The sequence below is a fragment of the Colias croceus genome, chromosome 3, assembly GCF_905220415.1.
Source record: "Colias croceus chromosome 3, ilColCroc2.1".
Lineage (NCBI taxonomy): Eukaryota > Metazoa > Arthropoda > Insecta > Lepidoptera > Pieridae > Colias > Colias croceus.
The window spans coordinates 4,235,515-4,257,279 of NC_059539.1; the positions used below are offsets into that span (position 1 = coordinate 4,235,515).

Below are 21,765 nucleotides of genomic sequence, written 5' to 3' on the forward strand. Positions count from 1 at the left end.
TTCACAAAGGACACTTTATCTGACAATTCCGGTTTCTCATTTATAAATTTTATTTCAAAATTAAATCGGTTTTATCCGTGAGAAATTAATTTTTGTAATATAATGTTCCAATTGAAATTTTTAAAACTTCCTATTACGAAATGTTTAAGTAGAGTTTTTTCACTCAAAATATTTAATTGAGTGATTACTAACACAAATTGATTCAGTTATAGAATTACTCAGGCGATTCTTATTAAGTAAATATGAGGCAAAAAATATGCGTAATATTTTTGTAAATAAAATACAGTGTACTTTTGTTTATTGGCTACTAGCTTTCCACCCGCGGCATCGCCTGCGAAAGAAAAACCCGCATAGTTGCCGTTTCCGTGGGATTTCCGGGATAAAACCTATCCTATGTCCTTTCTCGGGTATCAAAATATCTCTATACCAAATTTCATGCAAATTGGTTCAGTAGTTAAGGCGTAATTGAGTAACAGACAGACAGACAGAGTTACTTTCGCATTTATAATATTAGTAGGGATTTATTATTCATTTCCCTTATTAATTTTCTCATAAAGATTTTTAAATGCTGGAAAATTTAGTCGTCTATAAATATTGTGTGACTTTGATAAAGGTTATATTGGCAATGAATATTTTTGAGTTTTGACATTTACTCGTGTTGGAGTATTTTAAAGGAAGGCATAATGCAAAATGCAAATTGAATGTTCATTGATTTATTAAAGGTTATCCTGTTTATAATTATTATTCACATCACTTAACCTGTCTAACTTTGTAGGTTGTCGGTTAAATGTTCAATATCGCAGATATTTTAAGTGTTTGTAATCGAATCTATTTCGCTTCCTATCATAATATTACTTCATTTATATTATACACTAGCATTTGCCCGCGACTCCGTCCGCGCGGATGTCGGTCTTTGCGTGGATGGTTTATTTCTCCATTTTGAGTAACTCGGACAATGACATCTTATAAATATCTATTGGACCCAAATACGGCTAGGTCTATAATAATACGCAACGTGTGTTCGCGGTACCTACTACAGAACAACGTCTATGGATAACTGAAAAATTGAGATTATTTTTTTTTCTACGTATTTTTCCAGGATAAAAAGTATCCTATTTTACGCCCAGGATAATAAGGTATAATTATACCAAGTTTCATCGAAATCGAACCGGTAGTTTTCACGTGATGTCTTCACATACAGACAGACAGACAGACAGACAAAAATTTTTTTAATCACATATTTGGGTTTGGTATCGATCCAGTAACACCCCCTGCTAGTTATTTTTTCAATATTTTCAATGTACAGAATTGACCCTTCTACAGATTTATTATATATGTATAGATTACATCTAATAAAAACTAATGTAAATATTTCAGTCAGTTGTATCATTTTCTACTCTCAATGGTATTATTTTGGATTTCAAAGTTAACCATAAGTATTTTCGCAGATACAATCCATCCTAAGGACGATACTTCGTGATGAAATGGTGACCGGCTATCGCAAGCGTTTGGAAGACAAGTCCGGAGTGCCTACACCCGGCACCTCTACAGAGAACAAATCCACGGATATAGACAACGAGACGATAGTGAATATGGTGAACAAGGCAGTGACAGTTATTATGAATAGACTGAACTCTCTCGCCTTGTTCGATGGACCTGACAGCAAAGTGGCAACCCTGGTCACTGCTGCCAACAGCCATGACAACCTCTGCCGAATGGACCCAGCGTGGCACCCCTGGCTCTAAACTTAGATATCCTTGTTATATATTTGTTTTTAATAAAGAACCCTATATTGATAAGTTAGTATAAAAAGTTATACATGTTAAGGATCTGTTAGTTTATACAAACGGTAAGTATTTTATATGTAAGATTAAACTATGTTGTGAAAAGATTAAAAAAGGGTATGACTGCTAATTTAGTGAAGGACAATCGTGGAATTGGACTTGGACTGTGATCTCGTGTAACTCGAAATTAAATACTATCACAATAACTGTTGTTTTATTTAACATCCCTGTTTTTGTGTCATTTATAAATTATAGCATGTAAGCGCGAAATTGTTTGTAGTATACATATTATTATTGAACGCTAACATTTTTACTACCTCAAATGACAGTATTTAAACCAATGTACATTTATACTGGAGAAAGTATTACTAGGTGAACAACGTTTCATCATGAGTACATCTCTACGTTGGTACGTCTTTGCAAAGAAATCAAACAACATTCGTTCACTTTCATTCATTTGAAGCGCAACAAGCGACGGTCGGAGAACGTACGTCGATCTCACGGGTTTGTTAGATAGTAAAACCGATTCTATCACATAAACAATGGGAAAGAAAGCTTTGTAATAAAGGGGTATCTGGGGAATATTGAAGCCATTGAGCTAGTCATAACAGTACAGTGTATGAGGCAATAATTAATATTTGTTATTGATAAAGCCTAAAGGAAGATTTTTAAAGGAAATGTTAGGTTCTATATGCAATGGAGATTTTACAGACAATAATATTGTTATAACTAGATAATAATGAACACGGTAAGTGGGTGATAAAGCTCCAAATAAAAATGATATACCTCAATAGTATGTTTTGCAAATTAATGTCATTGATATTATAATATCATTACACAAATAATACCTCTTTAAAATATACATAATAAACTCACATAAAATTTAATTACCTATACTAAAAAAACAATAACAAAAATCTTAGATTACAAAATAAAAGACAGATGGAGCGTTGCCGAACTAAACCGAATAATTTATCGTCATTTTCAATAAAGCTATGTGTGCTGTCATTTCGCCGCTGCACTGTACGTACACGGTGCTTCTGTGTGCGTGTAATGTTGCCAGATATTGAAAAATTTCCCAAATTTTTCCCCGACTACGGAAAAAAGAGGGTTATGTTTTTCGAGTTTATGTATGTATGTATAATATTTCTTTGACACGCCCTGCAGTATAAACCGTTGGACCGATTTTGAGTTGTGAGGTTTCATTGCAATGATCTGAATTATTATGTTAGTGGCGGTAGTGACGTAGGCTATATACATAAATGAGAAGTCAAGTTTTAATTTTTATTTAAATTCTTTTATTACATAAAGTACCTGCCTACTAAAGTTATATATGGACAATAAAATAGCGGTAGTTTTTAGTCGAGAATACGGGACATTTTATTTTCATCATATCCATCATGGAGTTCACATAAATTAAATCGCTAGCGAAAACGACTATGACGTTTTTAAGCTTTATAAAAGTAACAAAATAATTTATTATGCTTATTAAAATAATCTAATAATTATCATGAACCTTTAGTGCACTATACAAATAATCACATTCACGATCGAAAAATCCAACAGCATTACCCTGAAGATCTTTTAACCATTTTACCGTTTTACCAATAAAAATGGCAAATTCATTTTCAAAATACTGGCAACATACGTTGAAGTTTTGTATTCCTTCATATCTGTAAAATTATTATTCGTTTAAAGAAATAAATCAGCCAAATAATCTACAGAAAACCTGTGAAACGATGTTTTATCTTTTTTTTTGTTTTCGGGAACAAATTTTACAGCGTTTTATTATCACAAGACGGCATTTTTTTACTAAAATTGCAAACCCTTTTTGACGTATTGCATGACACTATATGCGCTATAGCACTGGTGCAGCGACGTATTTGTTTTTGATTTCGTATTTTCTTTGACAAGGGCGACGGGCGGTTGTCATGCTCCATCTGTACTTTATTTTGTAATCTAAGACAAAAATATAATCATTTTTATGTTATTGTTTGTTTGGTCGTACCGGTTGTACCGCTAGCCAAAGAACGTCATTCATAGACCTCAATGCAAATATAGGGTCCTAAGCTGTAGGTTGATAGGGTAGGTTCTAGGTAGGTGGTGTCGGCGGTCGGATGGCAGAGGCTCGGCGGCGGGTGGCGGCGGGCGGCGGCGGGCGGCGGCGGGCGGCGGCGGCCAGCGGCCGGTAACAGGTCGCGCGGGGCGGGTTGCCAGGCGCGGTGTCGGCGGCGCGGGGCGCGGCGCGCGGGCGCCACGTCGCGGTCGCCGGCCCCCGCCCGCCGTCCCCCCGCCCGCCTCTGCCGCGCTCGGTATATTCCCGTGTCTCAGTCAGTCCGCTTCGCGGCGTCCGTTTCATTGACGGTGTGTAGCGCCTCTCGCCCTCTCGTTGCAAGTATCCGACCTCTGGATCCGACCGTTTGTGACATTCGACAACCCCGCCCCGTGCTTTTTCCCGAGTGGCATTTCGATTAGTGCGAAGAGTGCATTTACTGTGCACGATCGGCGACCGATTCGGCGACTCCTCCCGCCTTTATTTATGTTGTCGTTGTGGTGTGGTGAATATTTGTGCTGTACGGACGATAACCGGATTATCTGTGCGCTCGAGTTTGTGGATATTATAAACGATCTGCGGCTTTTCCGCGAAGGTGAGTGAAATTTTCTCGTACGTATGTTGTCGTCGTACCTACAAGGGACGTCGTAGTGCTACGACGTGGCGGCCACCAATAGACTACATAAACCATGTAGCGAGCTTGATGAGACCTAGTTCCTGTAAATAGTGCTTAAAATATTCATTTTATCAACTTACAATTTGATCTAGCAGACTGAATCTTTTTACACGTAGACACTTCGAATAGATTGTTGACGTGACGTCATTCATTGGCCAGGACGTAATTCTTGGAATTCGAGATCAATCGGTACCGTATCGCTAAAAGCCGGAGGCACCGGTTAGATTCTTGTTAGAATCGGTGTTATCCCACTATTCCATATGGTGGACGGAAACGAATAGGTAAGAAAACATGGAGGAGAGCGGGCGTCGGCGCGGGGCGGTGCGCGGCCGGTCAAGCGACCGCATTCCATGTGGGATGCAGGACTGTACGCAATGTCAGTGTGACTCGGAGTTTGCCGCTCCTGCACTGACCAATGCACATTTGCAACACTGTATCCGATGGAATGTTCGTGTGCGTTTTGGAATAATTGTACTATTCCTATGTTAATAATTGTGGGCGTTGATTGACATAACGGCGCAAGTCTCGTGCTGATGCCACCCACGTTACCTACAATATATTTAGACATCATTAATTAAACTGCATTCATTTATTATCAGCTTTTAGGACCTATCCTAAATTATGGAATTTTCTATGAGGAATGATTTTAAATGGTTTAAAGCTAAGGTTTGATACCTAGCTTGTTTATTAGGTACCTATGTGGCTTATTGTAAACAAACCACTTAGGGTTTCCATGTGGACTGGAAGTTGGAACCTTCGTGGTTTAAACATACAATTTGAATGTTTTTTTTTCGGAAGCAAATACCTATGTAATTACAAATTAATTACCTAGGTTCAACGGTACCTAATTGAAATCCTTTTGAAAAATAACATGATTCAGTATTTTTACTATAACTAGGTATTTAATATTTATTTATTTTTCTCTTTCGATTCACATATTTTTGTTTGAAATGGTTGATGAATCCTCATCTTGTCTACAATTCGTAGTAATAATAATTAATGTGAAGTAGGTAGGTAGGTAGGTAGGTAACTAATCAAAATAATTCACAGTAATCACAAGTCGATTTAGAAAGTTGTCGCTATCGATATGTTCCAACTTAAATGAGATGTGTCCAGCAGCTGGCTAGGTATTGTGTCGAATTGTGATCATGTTGACAGTTGATGTCGAAAATTCCAGGATAAACCATTGAGATATACATATGGAGACGACACCATATCACTCCTGGCGCCTACATCACTTATGTTCCGCTCACCATAAGCCATATGGCTTAACTGCACGCTCATTTTTTAATTGTTTTAAAGTGAAACGCATCAAATATGCCTTCGTGTGTGTTACGATATTGCACAAATAATACAAATAATACGGAAAAGTGCAAAGGAATAACTTTAACTAAGTTTTAAAACTTAGTTAGAGCAAAAAAATGCGACCCGCGCCGCCGCGGCCGCGCTTGGCGCACAGATTTTGTTAGTGGTGTTTCCACCATACGTAGTAATATTATCTCAATGGGATAAACAGGTACAAATAGATAGGTACCTACTACGAGACTATCACTTTTTTGTATTTGTGGAAAGCTTAGGTACCTAAGTACCTACCTATATTGAAAATTAAAATTAAAGCTTTTGCGATATGGATGTCTAAGCCTAGCCTAATTTAATAATTTTAATCTACCTAGGTAGCCAGGTTGGTATTTGAAACCGGATTTATGTTATGTTTTTGTCAAAGAGTAAGTATTGTAGGAAACAGCATGATGGATGAAAAAATGACTACCTACAAAAAACATATTTATTTATGTAGGTAAGTAGTCAAAAACGTAAGTAAGAAAAAACACGATCATCGCTGCAATAGCGATTGTTGCAGAACATGTGATGCAGTTCGCAAACCATGTATTTATTTGTTTATATGAAAAATACTTCGTTGTATACAACAAATAGGTACCAAGGTAGTTGAAAATTAGAATATACTAAAGCAACTTTAAAATGGTTGTTATCAAAAATCGATATTTCGCCCGTATTCCCTAGTGGGCCATAGTAACTACCTAGTGAGATACGTCACGTAGGCAATCATAGGCATAATATCTTGCTGGGTATTTTTAATTCCTATGTGGTTAGAGTCAACATTATTACAACAATTCGAGTACAATTACTAAAGTTGAATAATCCCTTGTAAAACCCCTAAATACATTGTAAATTAGGTATACTCCAGGGGCTCGTCTCGTATTTACGACCAAAACATGATCGAACAACTGACAATAAAAACCAAAAACTCTGAACATTTAAACATTTTTAAATAATTCAATTAATAGGTGTACCATGGTCTATTTATATTACAACTTTCATAGGTACGTACGGGCATGGTACGGGCTTTACACTCGCGCTTCGTCCTTCGCCTCTTGGCTTGCCTCGTCCCTCGTGCCGCGGCCGTCGTGCGAGGCTCGTGTTGATCGATGGTAAATGAGGCCTGTTTAGTGTTTACACGTGGTTTACACTCTTGTGCAAGGTACAAGGTTTTCAAAAAGCAACTAATTTTATCTAATTTATTATTAGCATAGGTAGATAGATGCAACACTTGTTGTTTGTCACGGCACAACGCAGTGTAAGGAATACTTATAACTACCAAAGAAGTACCTATTTTAGTTTAAATAGAATAATGACAATATAACCACAATCTAGAAACCATATTCACACGATAATATGTTCAATATGCGAATGTAATATACCTAACCTATGGACCTTCAATCCAAATGAATTGCTTGCAATTTGTGAAGCATAATAGGTATGTTTTAGCTATAATATAATTTAATTGAACTATAGTGCAATAAGTGCATATATTGAATGATAATGGAAAATGTAATTTAACATTAAAATTGCGCCCCATTTCATAATAATTAATCATGGGTTCGCAACATCAACCATTTCTCCGTTAATTGATAGAGACCGCAGGGTTCATAAATTGTTTGGTCAAAAATTGCCAACATCCCAAACTAATATTACCTATATGCATTTAAACTACAATAGAAGACAAGAACAACGGTGAGGTATTTTGGAAATACTAACTATAAAAAAGCTGTAAGGAAGGGTAAACAATATTTTGTTAGGATAATTACTTATTATGCCGGCACTACACATAGGCCAACGCGTTGGCAAGCGCGTTGGCACATGCACTTGTCCAATGTGTAGAACGGGCGTTCGCGCGCTGGTGGTAGGTATTTGAACGTTGGCCAGCGCGCTTGCGAGCTTGCCGCGCGGTGTCGGAAACATCAAAGGACACTTGTCGCAAGCTTGGCGCACCATCCACACATTGGCCGCGCGATCAGTTTGACTGTAGCAGCGACCAGGAGTGCACGTTTTTTTCTTGCGGCGAATTAACACCTAACTTGACAAAATGGCGAACAATATGAGTAACGAGGAAACATTTAAATTTATTGAGCTCTATCAGAGTTAAAACTGCCTGTGGAACCCAAAAAATAAGTACCATAAAAATAAAAATGTTGTATGTATTAAAAGTGCCAAATAAATAAGGTTCTTGGACATGCCGTTTTCCTCACAATGTTTTACTTCACAAAGAGCATCCTACTTTAATATTATTTTGATATTATAAATGTGAAAGTGTGTTTATTTCTTTGTTTGTTACATCCATTTTGAATCCGTCCGCACATTGGCTCGAACCAAACCATACTGAACGACCTTCCAATGTGTGGATTACTCACAAGCGCGTTTGCAAGCGCACCGCCAGCGCGCTGGCGAATGCGCTGGCCTATGTGTAGAGGCGACATTAGGTATATTGGCCAATATCTCAGGGCAATATTATAAGCAAGATGTTAAGAAATGCAAATTTTTATGAATAAAAACGCAACGCTCATATTCTTAAAATAAATAGCAATCGTTTTTATGTAAATCATAAAACAATCAATTTACATAAAATGTCAAGGATATATTTTGTCATTTTATACACCTGCCATATTTACTTCCGTAGTTATTTGAGTTTTGAGAACGTGCCTTATTATTCAATCAGAATTTTTAAACAATAATTTAGGTATTATTTGGGTATATACATATAAAAAATAATAATAACTACAGAGTTTTTAATCAACGTTAAAAACTCTGTAGTTATTATAGTTTGAAATTTAATTTATCTGTACTAAAGATTAACAAGATTCTACATAAGTATTGCAAGTTCATTTACATATTATATAACAGCAATGAAAGACGCTACACGAGATTAATTACATTAAAGCTCTTAATTACCATATCATAAACTAATTCATAAAAATATAAAAAATAGTGTCGCGACCGCAAAACAAACAAAGAGATGTGGTGATAACGCGGCCAGTTCCGAGAATTAACAAAGGAGCGTGTTTTAGCTATCTTAAACGAGATTAAAGGTCACCCAGATTGTGTAAATTTGACCCGACACCCGGACACCACGACAGATAATATTTAAATAACACAGTAACAAGATACTTATTAAACATCATTATGTGATTTATGTTTTTTTTATTTGTTATAGCAAATCGTATTATAATATGATGGGCGTTATTTAATGAATTAATGATATACGATTGAATAAATAATTGATTAAATAATCAAGCATGTCGTTTTAATTAACTTTTTTTGAGATCAACTGATTTATGTTAATTAAACAAAATTAAGATGACACCTTAAAGAATAAGTACTCGGATAGACATATTGTCTTCTGTTTTGGTTAGGAAACCTTCGAGCAATAATTGCATTCCGCGGTGAGACCCCTCTCACCGTCACCGGTACGGTGCGCTCAGCGCTGGCACAATGTGCTGTAAATTGCATCGCGAGGACGTCCGACGTCGTCAGTCCTCTTAGCAATTTACTATGAAACATGTCCTTGTCAATGTCCATAGTGTACTAAATTAATTTTCCAACAATCCATTTATTGTCGGGCCGGCGTTAAATTCAATTACGAAATCAATTTTCAATATAATTCGATTTCGTCGAAAGTTTTGGACGTTGTCACAATTTCAGGATTAAGTATAGGTAGAATTCGGCAATTACTTTAGTTTACACTAGGTTTGTACTTAGAAGTTGGAAGGCATAGGAGCGAATAACGGTTCCAACTTCCATCGTGTTTGCAGAGGCAAGCCCGTGCCCGTGTGCGTGCGCGCTCACACGCTCGCACACAGACGCAAAACGCTCACTCCGTAGCAGGGCCGTTGAACCGAATACTCGAGGAATTTCTCCACACCGCAGTCACAGTCGCCGCGGCCGTCGCTATAGTAGAAGAAAATTACTACGATAGGGGAGAGATATATATTTATATCGTATATTATGAAAATATATATTTTTTCAAACTTTCAATAACTTTGCATGGATAAGTAATGAATAATTATCTTTTTATAAAAAGCAAAGCATAGAAAACACTACTCCGTAGGATAGGCTTCTAATTCATGTTGTACAATGTAATTAATGTAAGCTGATTAATTAAAAAATATTCATGACATTAATGCTTAATCATAATTAATGTTGTAATAAATCTCTGAAGACAGCCCTCTTTGTAACACAATGGGATATTTGTTAGGTAACTAGCCATTGTGATATCTATATTCAGTCGCCTTATGAAGTGTTCTAACATCGTGTTTATCAAAATATGACACCTACACAAATTAAACGTGCATTAAATAATTAAAAATAACCCGGCTATTGTACACATTCTTGTACATTGTAAATTGCGATATCTATCGGTTACAATTAACAATGTAGCATAATTATTGTAGGTAATAGAATTTTAAACAAGCAGCACGTATTTATTACAAAGTGACATTACTGTGCTACTGACTATTAATTTGCTACTTAAGTAAACGAGAATCGTTTAGTTTTATTAAGGTATAATTGTAGATTTATCACCAAAGTTCTAAAAATGTTAACTTCTATGACTGGAATATGCATTGACAAGAGATCTTCGTACATACCAATGAGATCACGACATCGCGGACCGCGGTAAAAGCTAGTGCAACACTAGCTTTATGTATCAATAGATAAGTTGCATAAGTGAGCATTCTCTTTCATAGTTTCGACATTAACCAGCGCGTGAGTTGCACATTGCCCACGTTGCACAAACATCCGCTTAGATGACAATCAGCACTTTTGTTTTGAGAACTAATTCGCAAATCCAAATTACGAACAAAATTTCACTAAGGAAAATCCTCAAATTACAACAGCGTCAGATTTTGGATTTTTTTTTTGTAAGGTGTTTCTCAATGTTAGCCAGAAGGGCTTCTACATTTTAACGCGGACGCGGGGGTGAACTGAAGGTTCACCCTGGTAGCGACATGCACAAGGGCGTCCCCCCTTGACGGGGACCACGAACCTCGGCTTGAGCTGTCGCTTGAGTGGAGGAGGCCAGAAGGGCCCTAATCGGACGGGACGATTTTGGAGAATGATGATACATGCTAATAAAAACATATCAATAAAACATTTTACATAACCCTAAATTTATTTTAATTTTTAATCATATATTTTTCCAGCAACAAGTTGCCAAAAGTACCACTTAAGTTTTAATTGCTAGTTACTACGTCGGTTAAACACTTTACTTTCACTAATTAGTACTTTTTATTTTTATTAACGAGGACTGACGATAAATGTTTTAATTTGAATAAATTGAATGTAATGTTAAAATCAATTAATGAATGGTAGAATTTACTTTCCAATTTAGTGTATCTTACTATCTATGTAAGTTGATTGTTTTGGCATGTTAGTTTTTAGCCTGTGTTATGCGGGTTGGGAATCAGTATTCTACATTATCTGAGTGATAGGGAGTCTGTGCTGAGTGCTGATCGGTTTGATGTCTGGTGGTCGGAGGCGGCTGGTGGCGGGCGAGTGAACGCCACGACCTTGGGCCCGTGCCGGCTCGCGGACGTTCGTTGAACTTCACGCCCCGCACCCCGCGCCATCGCAACCCGTTTTGCTGCGATTATGCGTAATTTTCCTAAATTAAATTTAGAATGGATTTCTTACTAATAATAGACAACTGAGTAGTCATTGTCGTTGAATCATATTTTTAATTTCCACGTCCGCGGTTCGATTAATGAAAGTAGGTGCCTAACCAAACTTAGCTTAATTAGCCAGACTATACTGAGTAGGCATTACCTTTTTAATCTTTTAATGTAAGCAAATTCCCTCCTCTTCTTAATTTCTTCATAATGTATAGATATACATTTAGTTTTATAACAATTATGACATTTTTATTGATTTAAAGATACAAAAACTGAATTTTGTTGCTGTAATCACTTCACTCTACAAGTGTAGAGTTTACGATTTACATACCTAAGTAGTACTAAAAATGTCGCTTCGTGCAATGTGCAGTAGTAAAGTAGTTTGTGTGTGATATTTTTGCTCTTTAAAGTTCAGCGGGTCCAAATAAACAAACAATATTCGATTTACTTTAAGTATTTCTTAATATTATATTGATCTTTGAACAATACCGTTCATACTAATTACTTACCTAGGTACTTACTTACTGGAGTGGCGCCGCGGCCGGGACCCAAAGCACCCCAAAGGTCGCATTAGAGTGTATATTCTATGCCCAAAGTGAGTCTTGGCCTCCGACAATAAGAGCCTCCATTTTACTCTATCGCATCGTGCGCCCGCTATCTTTTGTCAGTTTTGGATTTGAAGGATTTCTTCATACTTACAAGTTACTATAATAAATTAAATTTTATACACAATCCTATATTGCTGATTTATTATACAAACACCAAATAAACACATTTTCTATTGAACGAAACTAAATTATATTCAGCACAAACGGCAAAATTTAAAAGGTGACTTCACTTCCTATAGAATTTATAGGTACCTAGTCGCACAATAATTATATTTGCTTATTCGTCTGAACATGTCACCAATATCAATTAATATGCATTAAACAAAAACGTGTCGTAATTTTAATTTATTTATTCTTTAACCATTGAACATATGGACAAATTAAGTTATCGGTTGTATGGGGTGATAGGTATGGAATAAACATATTTAATCCAATACCTGATATTTATGAATTTATTAAATCACTAGATTTCCGCCCGCGGCTTCGCCCGCGTTTGCAAAGGAAAACCCGCATAGTTCCCGTTCCCGAGGGATTTCCGGGATAAAAACTATCCTATGTGTTAATCCAAGTTACCCTCTATATGTGTGCTAAATTTCATTGTAATCGGTTCAGTAGTTTTTACGTGAAAGAGTAACAAACATCCATACATCCATTCATCCATACATCCATACATCCATACAAACTTTCGCATTTATAATATTAGTAGGATTTAACTACTAGCGATAAAAATATCTTTAATGATATTTAAAATTTATTAATTAACAATTATTTATAAATTATTTATATATTAATTTATTAATTTTTTTATTTTAATTTTTTATTTAAAATGCAATGTAACATACTAAGGTAACATAGTATGAAGTAATATTTCATAGTGGTGAATTAAGTCTTAAATAGTGAGTCTGTATTTATAATAAATAATATTGATACCTAATACATAAAATAAGCGCTTAAAGATGAGTTTGTTTTTATTTTTTAGTCTTGAGTCTGATGGGCGGGTCCAGAGTCCAGACGTCGAACGATGACCGATCCTTTTGCTAAGCTTTTACAAATACCGAAAAAGTTATTTCGCAAAATTAAATTCTAGCTAAAACAATACACCTATGACCTGCAAGATGTAGTTGGAGTATTATCAGAATTATTGTTCGATAACAGTTTTACGATAACTTTTCTCCAAAACTAATCATCCCCTTGTGATCTAGTAGTGGTGGCTGTTAGTGGTTCCACTACGATGTTTATAGTGTTAAGAGTGAATGTATGTAGGTAATGCAGATATAATTGACTGCCTAAAATTTAATGTGAAGTTACCTATATTAAACAAAAGCTTGTTTAGAATTCTGTGTGGATAATAGGTGAAACCTTGACGTGCCGTTTGTTTACTGCTATTGAGCTGACAACAAATGAAAACTAGTGATATATCGTCAACAAGTCAGGCTATTTAAAACCTTAAGGTTTCTCAGGCATATGCATTCGTGGCAGCGAACAGGATGTCAGTTGGATTTTCCTCATTGAGACGGTGACTCGGCGCATCGACGGTGAAACACGTATTATTTACTATTTGCGTCTGCATCTCAGTTATTATATGCCCTAAAACAGGTTACATGCTTATTTAAAGCTCACTCTCTGAAATTAAAGATCATCACGAATCATTTACATTCGCATCAGCAAAGAAACTGGCCTTCATTTCAATCTTCGCACACAAGACCAATAAATCTTACGCAATTACAAAACATGATCGTTTAAACTGCCCAATGTGTTGTCATGCGCAATAGAAACGAAATGAGAGCGTTTATAAATTATAGCATTAGTGGTAATTTGTTCGCTCGATGAAACGAATATGAAGTGATAAAGTGAGAAATAGAAATGCGAGTGCACTTGCGAGCTGTGGCTTCATTTCAACGATTGTAACCACTGTTAATGACTTGTATCGCGCAGGTAACAAACTAACGACAGATGTTTGCGATCTCTCCGACGAGTAAACACTTTCTCCGACTGCACTTCATTTATGAGCTCAAGTCACGGTGCATTAGAAGTTAATTTGAGAACTGCCGTCAACCACGAGTAACTAAGTACTGTAAGTGGAATATTTCAGAATTATGTGAGTGCTGAGTGCAGCGACACCAGTAGCGTTTATTGAAGCTTCTTCAAAGTGCACATCTAATGGAAGCTTAAACATGTCATTTCAAATATAATTTTGCACGGTTTTTTTATTAAATTAGTTAGAGTTTAAAATATATTATGATGCGTCTAAATTATTACATTCTTTGCGAACCACACTAGGTATCTAAAGGTGAAAACAGAAGGAAGTTCAGTGCCGCAGGTATTTTTTTACTTTATCAATAACTAAGAGTGATTTATGATACACATTCAGTTATTAGTTGAAACATCAAAATATTTACTGATAAACGTGTAAGTAATAAAAAATTTATAATGTTAATATCCTTTCTATAAAAAACTAAAATCCTCGTTGTAACAAACAGCCTTTTTGCACTGTGATTCATGTTTTCAATGTCTACCTACAGGTCAAACTTCTTTGCAGATCTAATTCAATTTACCATGCCGTGTTTTGTATGAGATATCGAATATTATTTCAATCTTTATTAAACCAAAGTACGGGCATTATTATATTTACGTAGATGTATGTTAATAATTTTGTTTATGCTTTGGAAGGTTCAATCGAGAAAACAAATTACGAAGTACGCCTTAATGATGTAAACATATTTTTGATTACATAATATTTATGATTGAGCTCAATGACCTATTAATGATGTCTAGAAGTCTATGGCAGATAAGTAGGTAGTTATACCTACCTACATATAGGTAGGTACCTATGATTCAAGAATATCAATTTAAATTATCTTTATTTCTATAGTATTGAAAGAAATATCCATGGTTATTGGTTATACTTAAATGTATTGCGTAAATTGCTCTACTAAAATAAATAATTTTATGGTATGGTAGGACATGTACTTACATATTTTGTAGTATGTACCTACCTAGTCGTAGTGAAATTTAGCACATAATAATATAAATTCGATAATTCATAGATTAATACAAATTATGTAAATTTTTAAGATTTTTCATGAACCAATTCCAACTTATAATGCGATTCATTTAAAGATCACAAGAAAAAAAAATTTGGTGATAAACGCTAATTATTTTAATCAATTCAATAAATATCTACACGATTATAATAATAGAAAATAATAACCAAATGCAAATGTAGGTGTTTAAAAGATTTGTCGTGTATTCACTATTCATAACTGAACAGAGATGTAACAAGTGGTGCATCGTGGATGCTGTGCGATCGATACGGCGGCGGGAGGCGCGCGCGCCCGCCCACGGCCCTGTAGCTCGCTCTACAAATAGCTGACCTCCCCACCCTACCCCCTAATAAGGTTACTACTATCCCCCTGTTTACCTGAGCTTAAAGTGCATATTATCATTATATAATCATACAATACGAATTCTCAATTCACATATTTTATATCTCGTGCATTTATTATAAATCCGGGCAACGCTTGTGCAAGCTCTAACCACATCTTCGAGTTATGCAATAGATATAGAATATGAAGACGGAATTATCTCATTTCCAACCAAGGAGGTCTTTTCATTCTTCTCTTTGACACCGCTTTGCAAAGCGTTTCACTTTTGTACGCTTTGATTCAGACTATTTAATCAAATGCACGGTCTTTGAAATTAAAATGGTTCGCCATTTATTTGATGCCATCGTTGCTCTTAATCTTCGGAGCCATAACAATTCTGAGAATGAGTGAGACAATAGAAAAGTGAGGCGTTTATTAATATGATCGTAAGTTATTCGCGAGTTGAATTCATAGTTTGAAGTTGTTCGAAATGATGCCACTTACATCATTATTGGAGGAAGGAACTCAGATAAATCACGTCGACTTTCACCGAGTCTTTAACCTGAAATGTAGTTGAATATATTATTACTAGATGCTATAACAGCTATTATGCGAATAAGGATAATCAAGATAAGTGGGATTCGTTAACAATTAGTGAGCATTACCACAGGCATAACTTACTTCCCCCCCATCAGTTCCAAGCCTTGTCGTGGCCGGGGGGGCTCAGTAGCTTGGAGTGCCCTCGTGTACTCTGAGTGAAGCTAATTGGACGCGGAGGGGCTGAAAGGCCGGTCTGTCGTCTGACGACACGATTGGTTCGACGGCCAGGGATCCATATAGCTGGCTGGCTGGCTTGAAGGCCGGCTGGCCGGGCTGGCTGGAACCGGCTGGTCACACCGGCTGCCTCGCTGGCTGGCTAGGGGGCCGGCTGGCAGGCTGGCTGAAACCGGCTGCTCCACCGGTTGGCTGGCTGGCTGCTTTGGACGGCGGCTGGCTGGCATGCTGTCACCGGCTGGTTGTCCGGCTGGCTGGCTGGCTGGCTGGATGGCTGGCTAGCTGGCTAGGATCCTCTGGGGGGCCAGGATTGGCTCAGGTGCCGTTGTGGTACGGCGAGGGATGGCGGCTAGTGGTCGCGGCCTGGTAATTTGGCTGGGCAAAACGGAGTTGGAAGGTCGATCGGGGCTCGTATTGGGTCTCGTTCCGACCGACTGGCAGGGGGCTGCGCTTTGCGGCGATGGATGGCGGCCAGAGGCCGCGCGCGTTGTTTTTTGTTGGTAGTCTAACTACCAACAAAACTGGGGGCGGGATCCCGACGCGTCACTTTTGTGACACGCGGTGACTCCTGTAGGTGGGTGTAGGGCGGCGGCTGTTCTGGGACAGCCGTCTGCCAACTCGTAATCCGGTCCGTGGGGCCGGACCGAGGGCCGCCACCTCTGGTGTGAGGTGGGGGCTGCGAGGGAAACCTCTATAAAAGTGCGCCGGAGGGTCGTTTGACGCGTGACTCACGTTTCGGAGGGCCTTTCGGCGCGCGTCCTTCGGCCGGTCAGTGCTGGGGTCGAGGGTTTGGGGAACGCCGATGATGGAACGGGGAACAATCCATCATCGGCGAGTGGGTGGCGTGAGCTCGTGTACGGCTTGCGCCACCCCGGGGTGGGCATTTGGTGGAGGGCCTGGAAACGGGCAAGTGGCGGAGAGCCTGGAAACGGGCAACTGCTGGGCGGGACATGCGGAAGATTGCGAATGTGTACCCGCATCCCGTCTAAAGCAGCGCGTTGGTACACGGTGGGGTTTTGGTCGGTAGGAATCCGACATAACCCACGGCTCCTTCCCCGGGAGCCGTGGGTATCTTAGGCAAGATTTCCCCACTTGAAAAAAAAAAAAAAAAAAAAAAAAAAAAAAAAAAAAAAAAAAAAAAGGCATAACTTACTTAACTGCAATAGAGTGTCAGTGATTTTTTTAATAGTTTTGCAATCCGTAAATTGAAATCGAAAAATAAAAATAAAAAAAAAAACCTAGAAGACGTAGTTAAATCGTAGTAACTAGGTAATGTAAAAACCTACCTATAAAATATAGTATACATAAATAGGGAGAAGCATCTGAGTAAACTAATTTGTTGTGATGGAATAATGAAAATGACCTGTGTTGATGTCCGACCCAGTTTTAATATTTATTTCTATAGTCGCACAAAGGATTCAATAGCAGAGATATGCAATTAACTTAATATTGCAAAGTTTAATGTCAATACGCATGTTAAGCTGTTGGTTTCGAAGCCGCAAAAGTGAATAGTATAAATATATGCAGATACCTAGTGTGTACTCCGTAAGTAATGTACATATCTATTAAGATAACGGTTATATAAAAAACCCTAATTATAAATCATCCTATCTTTGCATCCTTGAAACAATTAGGGCATATTCAAAAATAGCATCCGGGGTTTTACCATGTCCTAACATTCAGTTCAAGTGTTGAGGAACGGCGCGCGGCCGCGGTAGCGTTGATTTTCTTACATATATAGTTACTCATATGTTAAATATTCCTACTTAGTCTTCTGCATCAAGTAAAACATGGTATATGCTATAGGTATAGTAGGTATGTAACGAAGGATTTGACTCACAATCTTATGTTTGTCTGCAGGTAGGTACGTATGCAGTTAAAGGGGCGCGTATTGGAAGCCATCTTGTTGTATGGTAATGTAGGCTTTGTTTTAAAAACTTCTTATTGTTCCGTCCCGGCGGCGCATCATGCACTTCACGTGTGTTCCTGCTATCACACAATACAAATTTTACATCCCATCTCTGTTGAATACTTATAACGTTTAATAGGATTATAAACCCTTGGACGGTAAGAAATTACGTCTCAATAACTTTGTTAAAGGCCGAGGTATTTCTGACGCCGCGCTGGATTAGGCATACAGAAATATTATACTCAAATAACACAAGATACGATATTTACATAATACTTTATTAGCATATATTACCCAGAGTAGTTTGCATAGGGTCGCACGTACATAAGAGAATGATCGTCAATATAAAAATAATAACTTACGCGAAGTGACCAGTAGTATGATGAGAAGGTCAATATGTGACAGGAATATGAATGTAATCATAAGCTGGCTCAAATAAAAGTCATTTGTAGGTTTAATTGTGCCAATTATTTATCTATTTATGTAAATGTAATTGGTCCAGTGCTCGTTTACTGTGTATATTATTAAATTTATCAATGGATGTTGTGTTATCTTTTTGCCCTTTGACGCTCATTGCAAAATGCTAAGTGAATCACTGGCAAAGCCGAACATTACATAGAAAAACATCTGTGTTGCAAATGACATGTGTATACCACGTGTCATGTATGCTATTATCTCCACAATAAACACCGCATTTAATTGCCTCATTATATACAACATTATAAAAACCTAATGGCGTGTTTAAACTTTATAAAAGCATATAAGAGGTGAAACCAAAATTTTATCGTGAAAATTGTTAATAAGAAACTTTTTAATGTAACGAAGTAATTCTCTCTTACAGTCTCTTTTAAATATTTGAGACTTAAGGATATTGCAGAGAGGATGAGTAATTACATCCGTTTTTAATGAATTTAAATCCATGCTAATCCTTAAACGAAAGTCTAGCGAGATAATTGCAATTTTTAAATGCTTATTGTTCGAAAATACATCAACAAATCTATACTAATATTATAAAGCTGAAGAGTTTGTTTGTTTGTTTGTTTGAACGCACTAATCTCGGGAACTACTGGTCCGATTTGAAAAATTCTTTCGGTGTTAGATAGCCCATTTATCGAGGAAGGTTATAGGCTACATTTCACCACGCTACGGGCAACACGAGTGGAGCCACGGGGTGAAACCGCGCGGGGCAGCTAGTTGAAGATAATTTTATAACTGCACCAAGTGTGTCCTTAATATCAAAAAGATATTCAGAAACTCTAATAAAGTCTATATACTATACATATTTCCTATTAAAATAGTCTCTAGCATTCCGCGAGCGGCTTCGCCCGCTTTGTCTAAAACCTAATAAATAATATACTAAAACCTCTTGAATCACTCTATCTAATAAAAAACCGCAACAAAATCGGTTGCGTAGTTTTCAAGAATTAAGCATACAAAGGGACATAGGGACAGAGTAAGCAACTTTGTTTTATATTATGTAGTGATAGTGATATTGCAAAACAAGTGATCGGTAATCAAAATATTGGAATTATTTAATACTAGATTTCCGCCCGCGGCTTCGCCCGCGGTTGCAAAGGAAAACCCGCATAGTTCCCGTTCCCGTGGAATTTCCGGGATAAAAACTATCCTATGTGTTAATCCAAGTTACCCTCTATATGTGTGCTAAATTTCATTGTAATCGGTTCAGTAGTTTTTACGTGAAAGAGTAACAAACATCCATACATCCATACAAACTTTCGCATTTACAAATAATATTAGTAGGATTTTTTTAGCAGTTTAGTTTCTATAAAAATATGAAAGAAGTGTCTATATGTATAACTATTTCAAGTACCTAAGTATCTATTTCCAATGACGAAATATTTATTTCGAACATAGCAATGTTAGTAAGTAACAAAATGCAATAAAATGTAATGATATCGAATGAAACACGACAAATGTTTGAATAAATTCGCGTTTGCGTCAAACCAAGTTGCAAGCAATTAAGACTGCTATTATAGAGTAGCATTAAAATTTCTAGAAAAATATTTAGAATATTAAGATTGTATACGCCACTTATGATCATGAAATCGAACATCATTGCGTGTTCACTTGATTGAATCAAACGAAAGTGGGACAATGCACCTAAAGTCTAAACTATAACAAGTGTGTGAGGCGTCCGCGTCGTCGATTGAATTAAATTTTGAGTAGTAAATATACACTACGATGAATATATTATCATACATTAATCTCGCGTTTAATGTGCACCATAAGTTATAAATTGATTTATAAAGGTTATAGACACAATAAACAAGAATGCGATAAGCCTCATTCATATTCACGGAGACATCAAAGGGCTTAGTAAAACATTTGCATCTGGTGTTCGCACAGTCGCCGCGACAGCGGGCCATTTGGAACGGATCCTGCAACATCACTCAGATACTGTGACAGCTCTCGCCAGATTGAGAATACGAGATTTGTGCGTGAGTGCTGTGCGCTATACGCTGTGCTATATGCATATTTTTCATAATGTTACACGTTACTCATTAGCAGTGGATCTGAATATTTATGTCTCACTTGTCTATTCATGATAGAGTAGCCAGAGCACACCATAAATATGTCAAACATGTTTTAGATGAGAATAACAGCTGATCATCAGCTGACGTAGAAGTGTTTCTGTTCACGTCGTTCAAATTGTCCGATTGTCGACGGTCGGGTGAGTTCATCGCTCAAGCTATTCATAGTACGTATATGCAAGCTACACTGTTGATAGAGTCACCTATTGAATCCGAGGCTCCGGCCCGCCCGCCGGCGCAGCCGTGCGTACACAATTGAGAGGCCACCACGGTGCGATTGGAGATTGCTTCTGGAATGTATGAGATATTGCGCTCAGTACAAATATATTTCCACATAAATTGGATTAATCAAACCGCATACAAAATATGCGAGATAGATACGTCAAAAGAATTTTATTACTTGCACGGATATTGAATTCGAGATTCAATATTTATCTAGTTATTCGGTCCGATTGTCCAATAGATAGGTGGATGTTTAGTTATATGTTCCAAAAAAGTGTATATCGAAGGCCGCCAGTTCCGTGTGCGGCGTGGTAGCATGATGGCGTGGTGGCCTGGTGGCGCGGTGTCGCAAGCGAAGGCGCGGGCCGCTCACCTCGCCGCTGTCTACAGTCTACGGGTCACGCGCACCTTCGATTCCTTTCTAAAGTGCTTTCTACATCTATATTTGCACGGTCTGCATCGCTTCAAAGCACTGTCTCACCTTCATGCTTTTCCAGGTGAATTATATTATGTTTCAATGCAACCGAATGAGAATTCGTCGCGGATGTCTTAACACTTCTGGTTGCGACTCCGACTCGCAACCGATTACATTTATTTATTGAGCGCGGTTGCTTGCATTTTGCATTAACATTCCGATTGCGGTACGTCATTTGATTGCGCTTCAATACGGTGCCGGTATGATGATAATACCGATAGCGTCGTCTACATTCTTTGTATGACATTTAATGAACGTCGTATTCAATATTTTTGGAGGTCACGATTCACGATGTAATGTGTAAATGCTTTGATATTAAGAAAATTGAAAGTGAATAGAGTTGCACAACTCGATTGTCTTCGACTCGTCTACATCGTGTAACAAG

The 21,765-nt window shown here is 37.5% G+C and overlaps 2 protein-coding genes across 2 annotated transcripts in view; both read left to right on the forward strand.

Moving 5' to 3' along the window:
* LOC123706427 (transcription-associated protein 1) overlaps nt 1-1,986 on the forward strand; it is a 30,498-nt gene extending 28,512 nt beyond the window's left edge. Inside the window, exon 48 of the mRNA XM_045655699.1 lies at nt 1,449-1,986. Within this exon, the coding sequence (XP_045511655.1) occupies nt 1,449-1,745 (297 nt within the window). The 3' untranslated portion in view covers nt 1,746-1,986. The remainder of the gene's footprint in view (nt 1-1,448) is intronic.
* Nucleotides 1,987-4,119: 2,133 nt separating this feature from the next.
* The window catches only part of LOC123706408 (fibronectin type-III domain-containing protein 3a-like), a 55,228-nt gene continuing 37,582 nt past the window's right edge, over nt 4,120-21,765 (forward strand). Inside the window, exon 1 of the mRNA XM_045655676.1 lies at nt 4,120-4,432. The gene's annotated coding sequence lies outside the window, so the exon portion shown is untranslated. The remainder of the gene's footprint in view (nt 4,433-21,765) is intronic.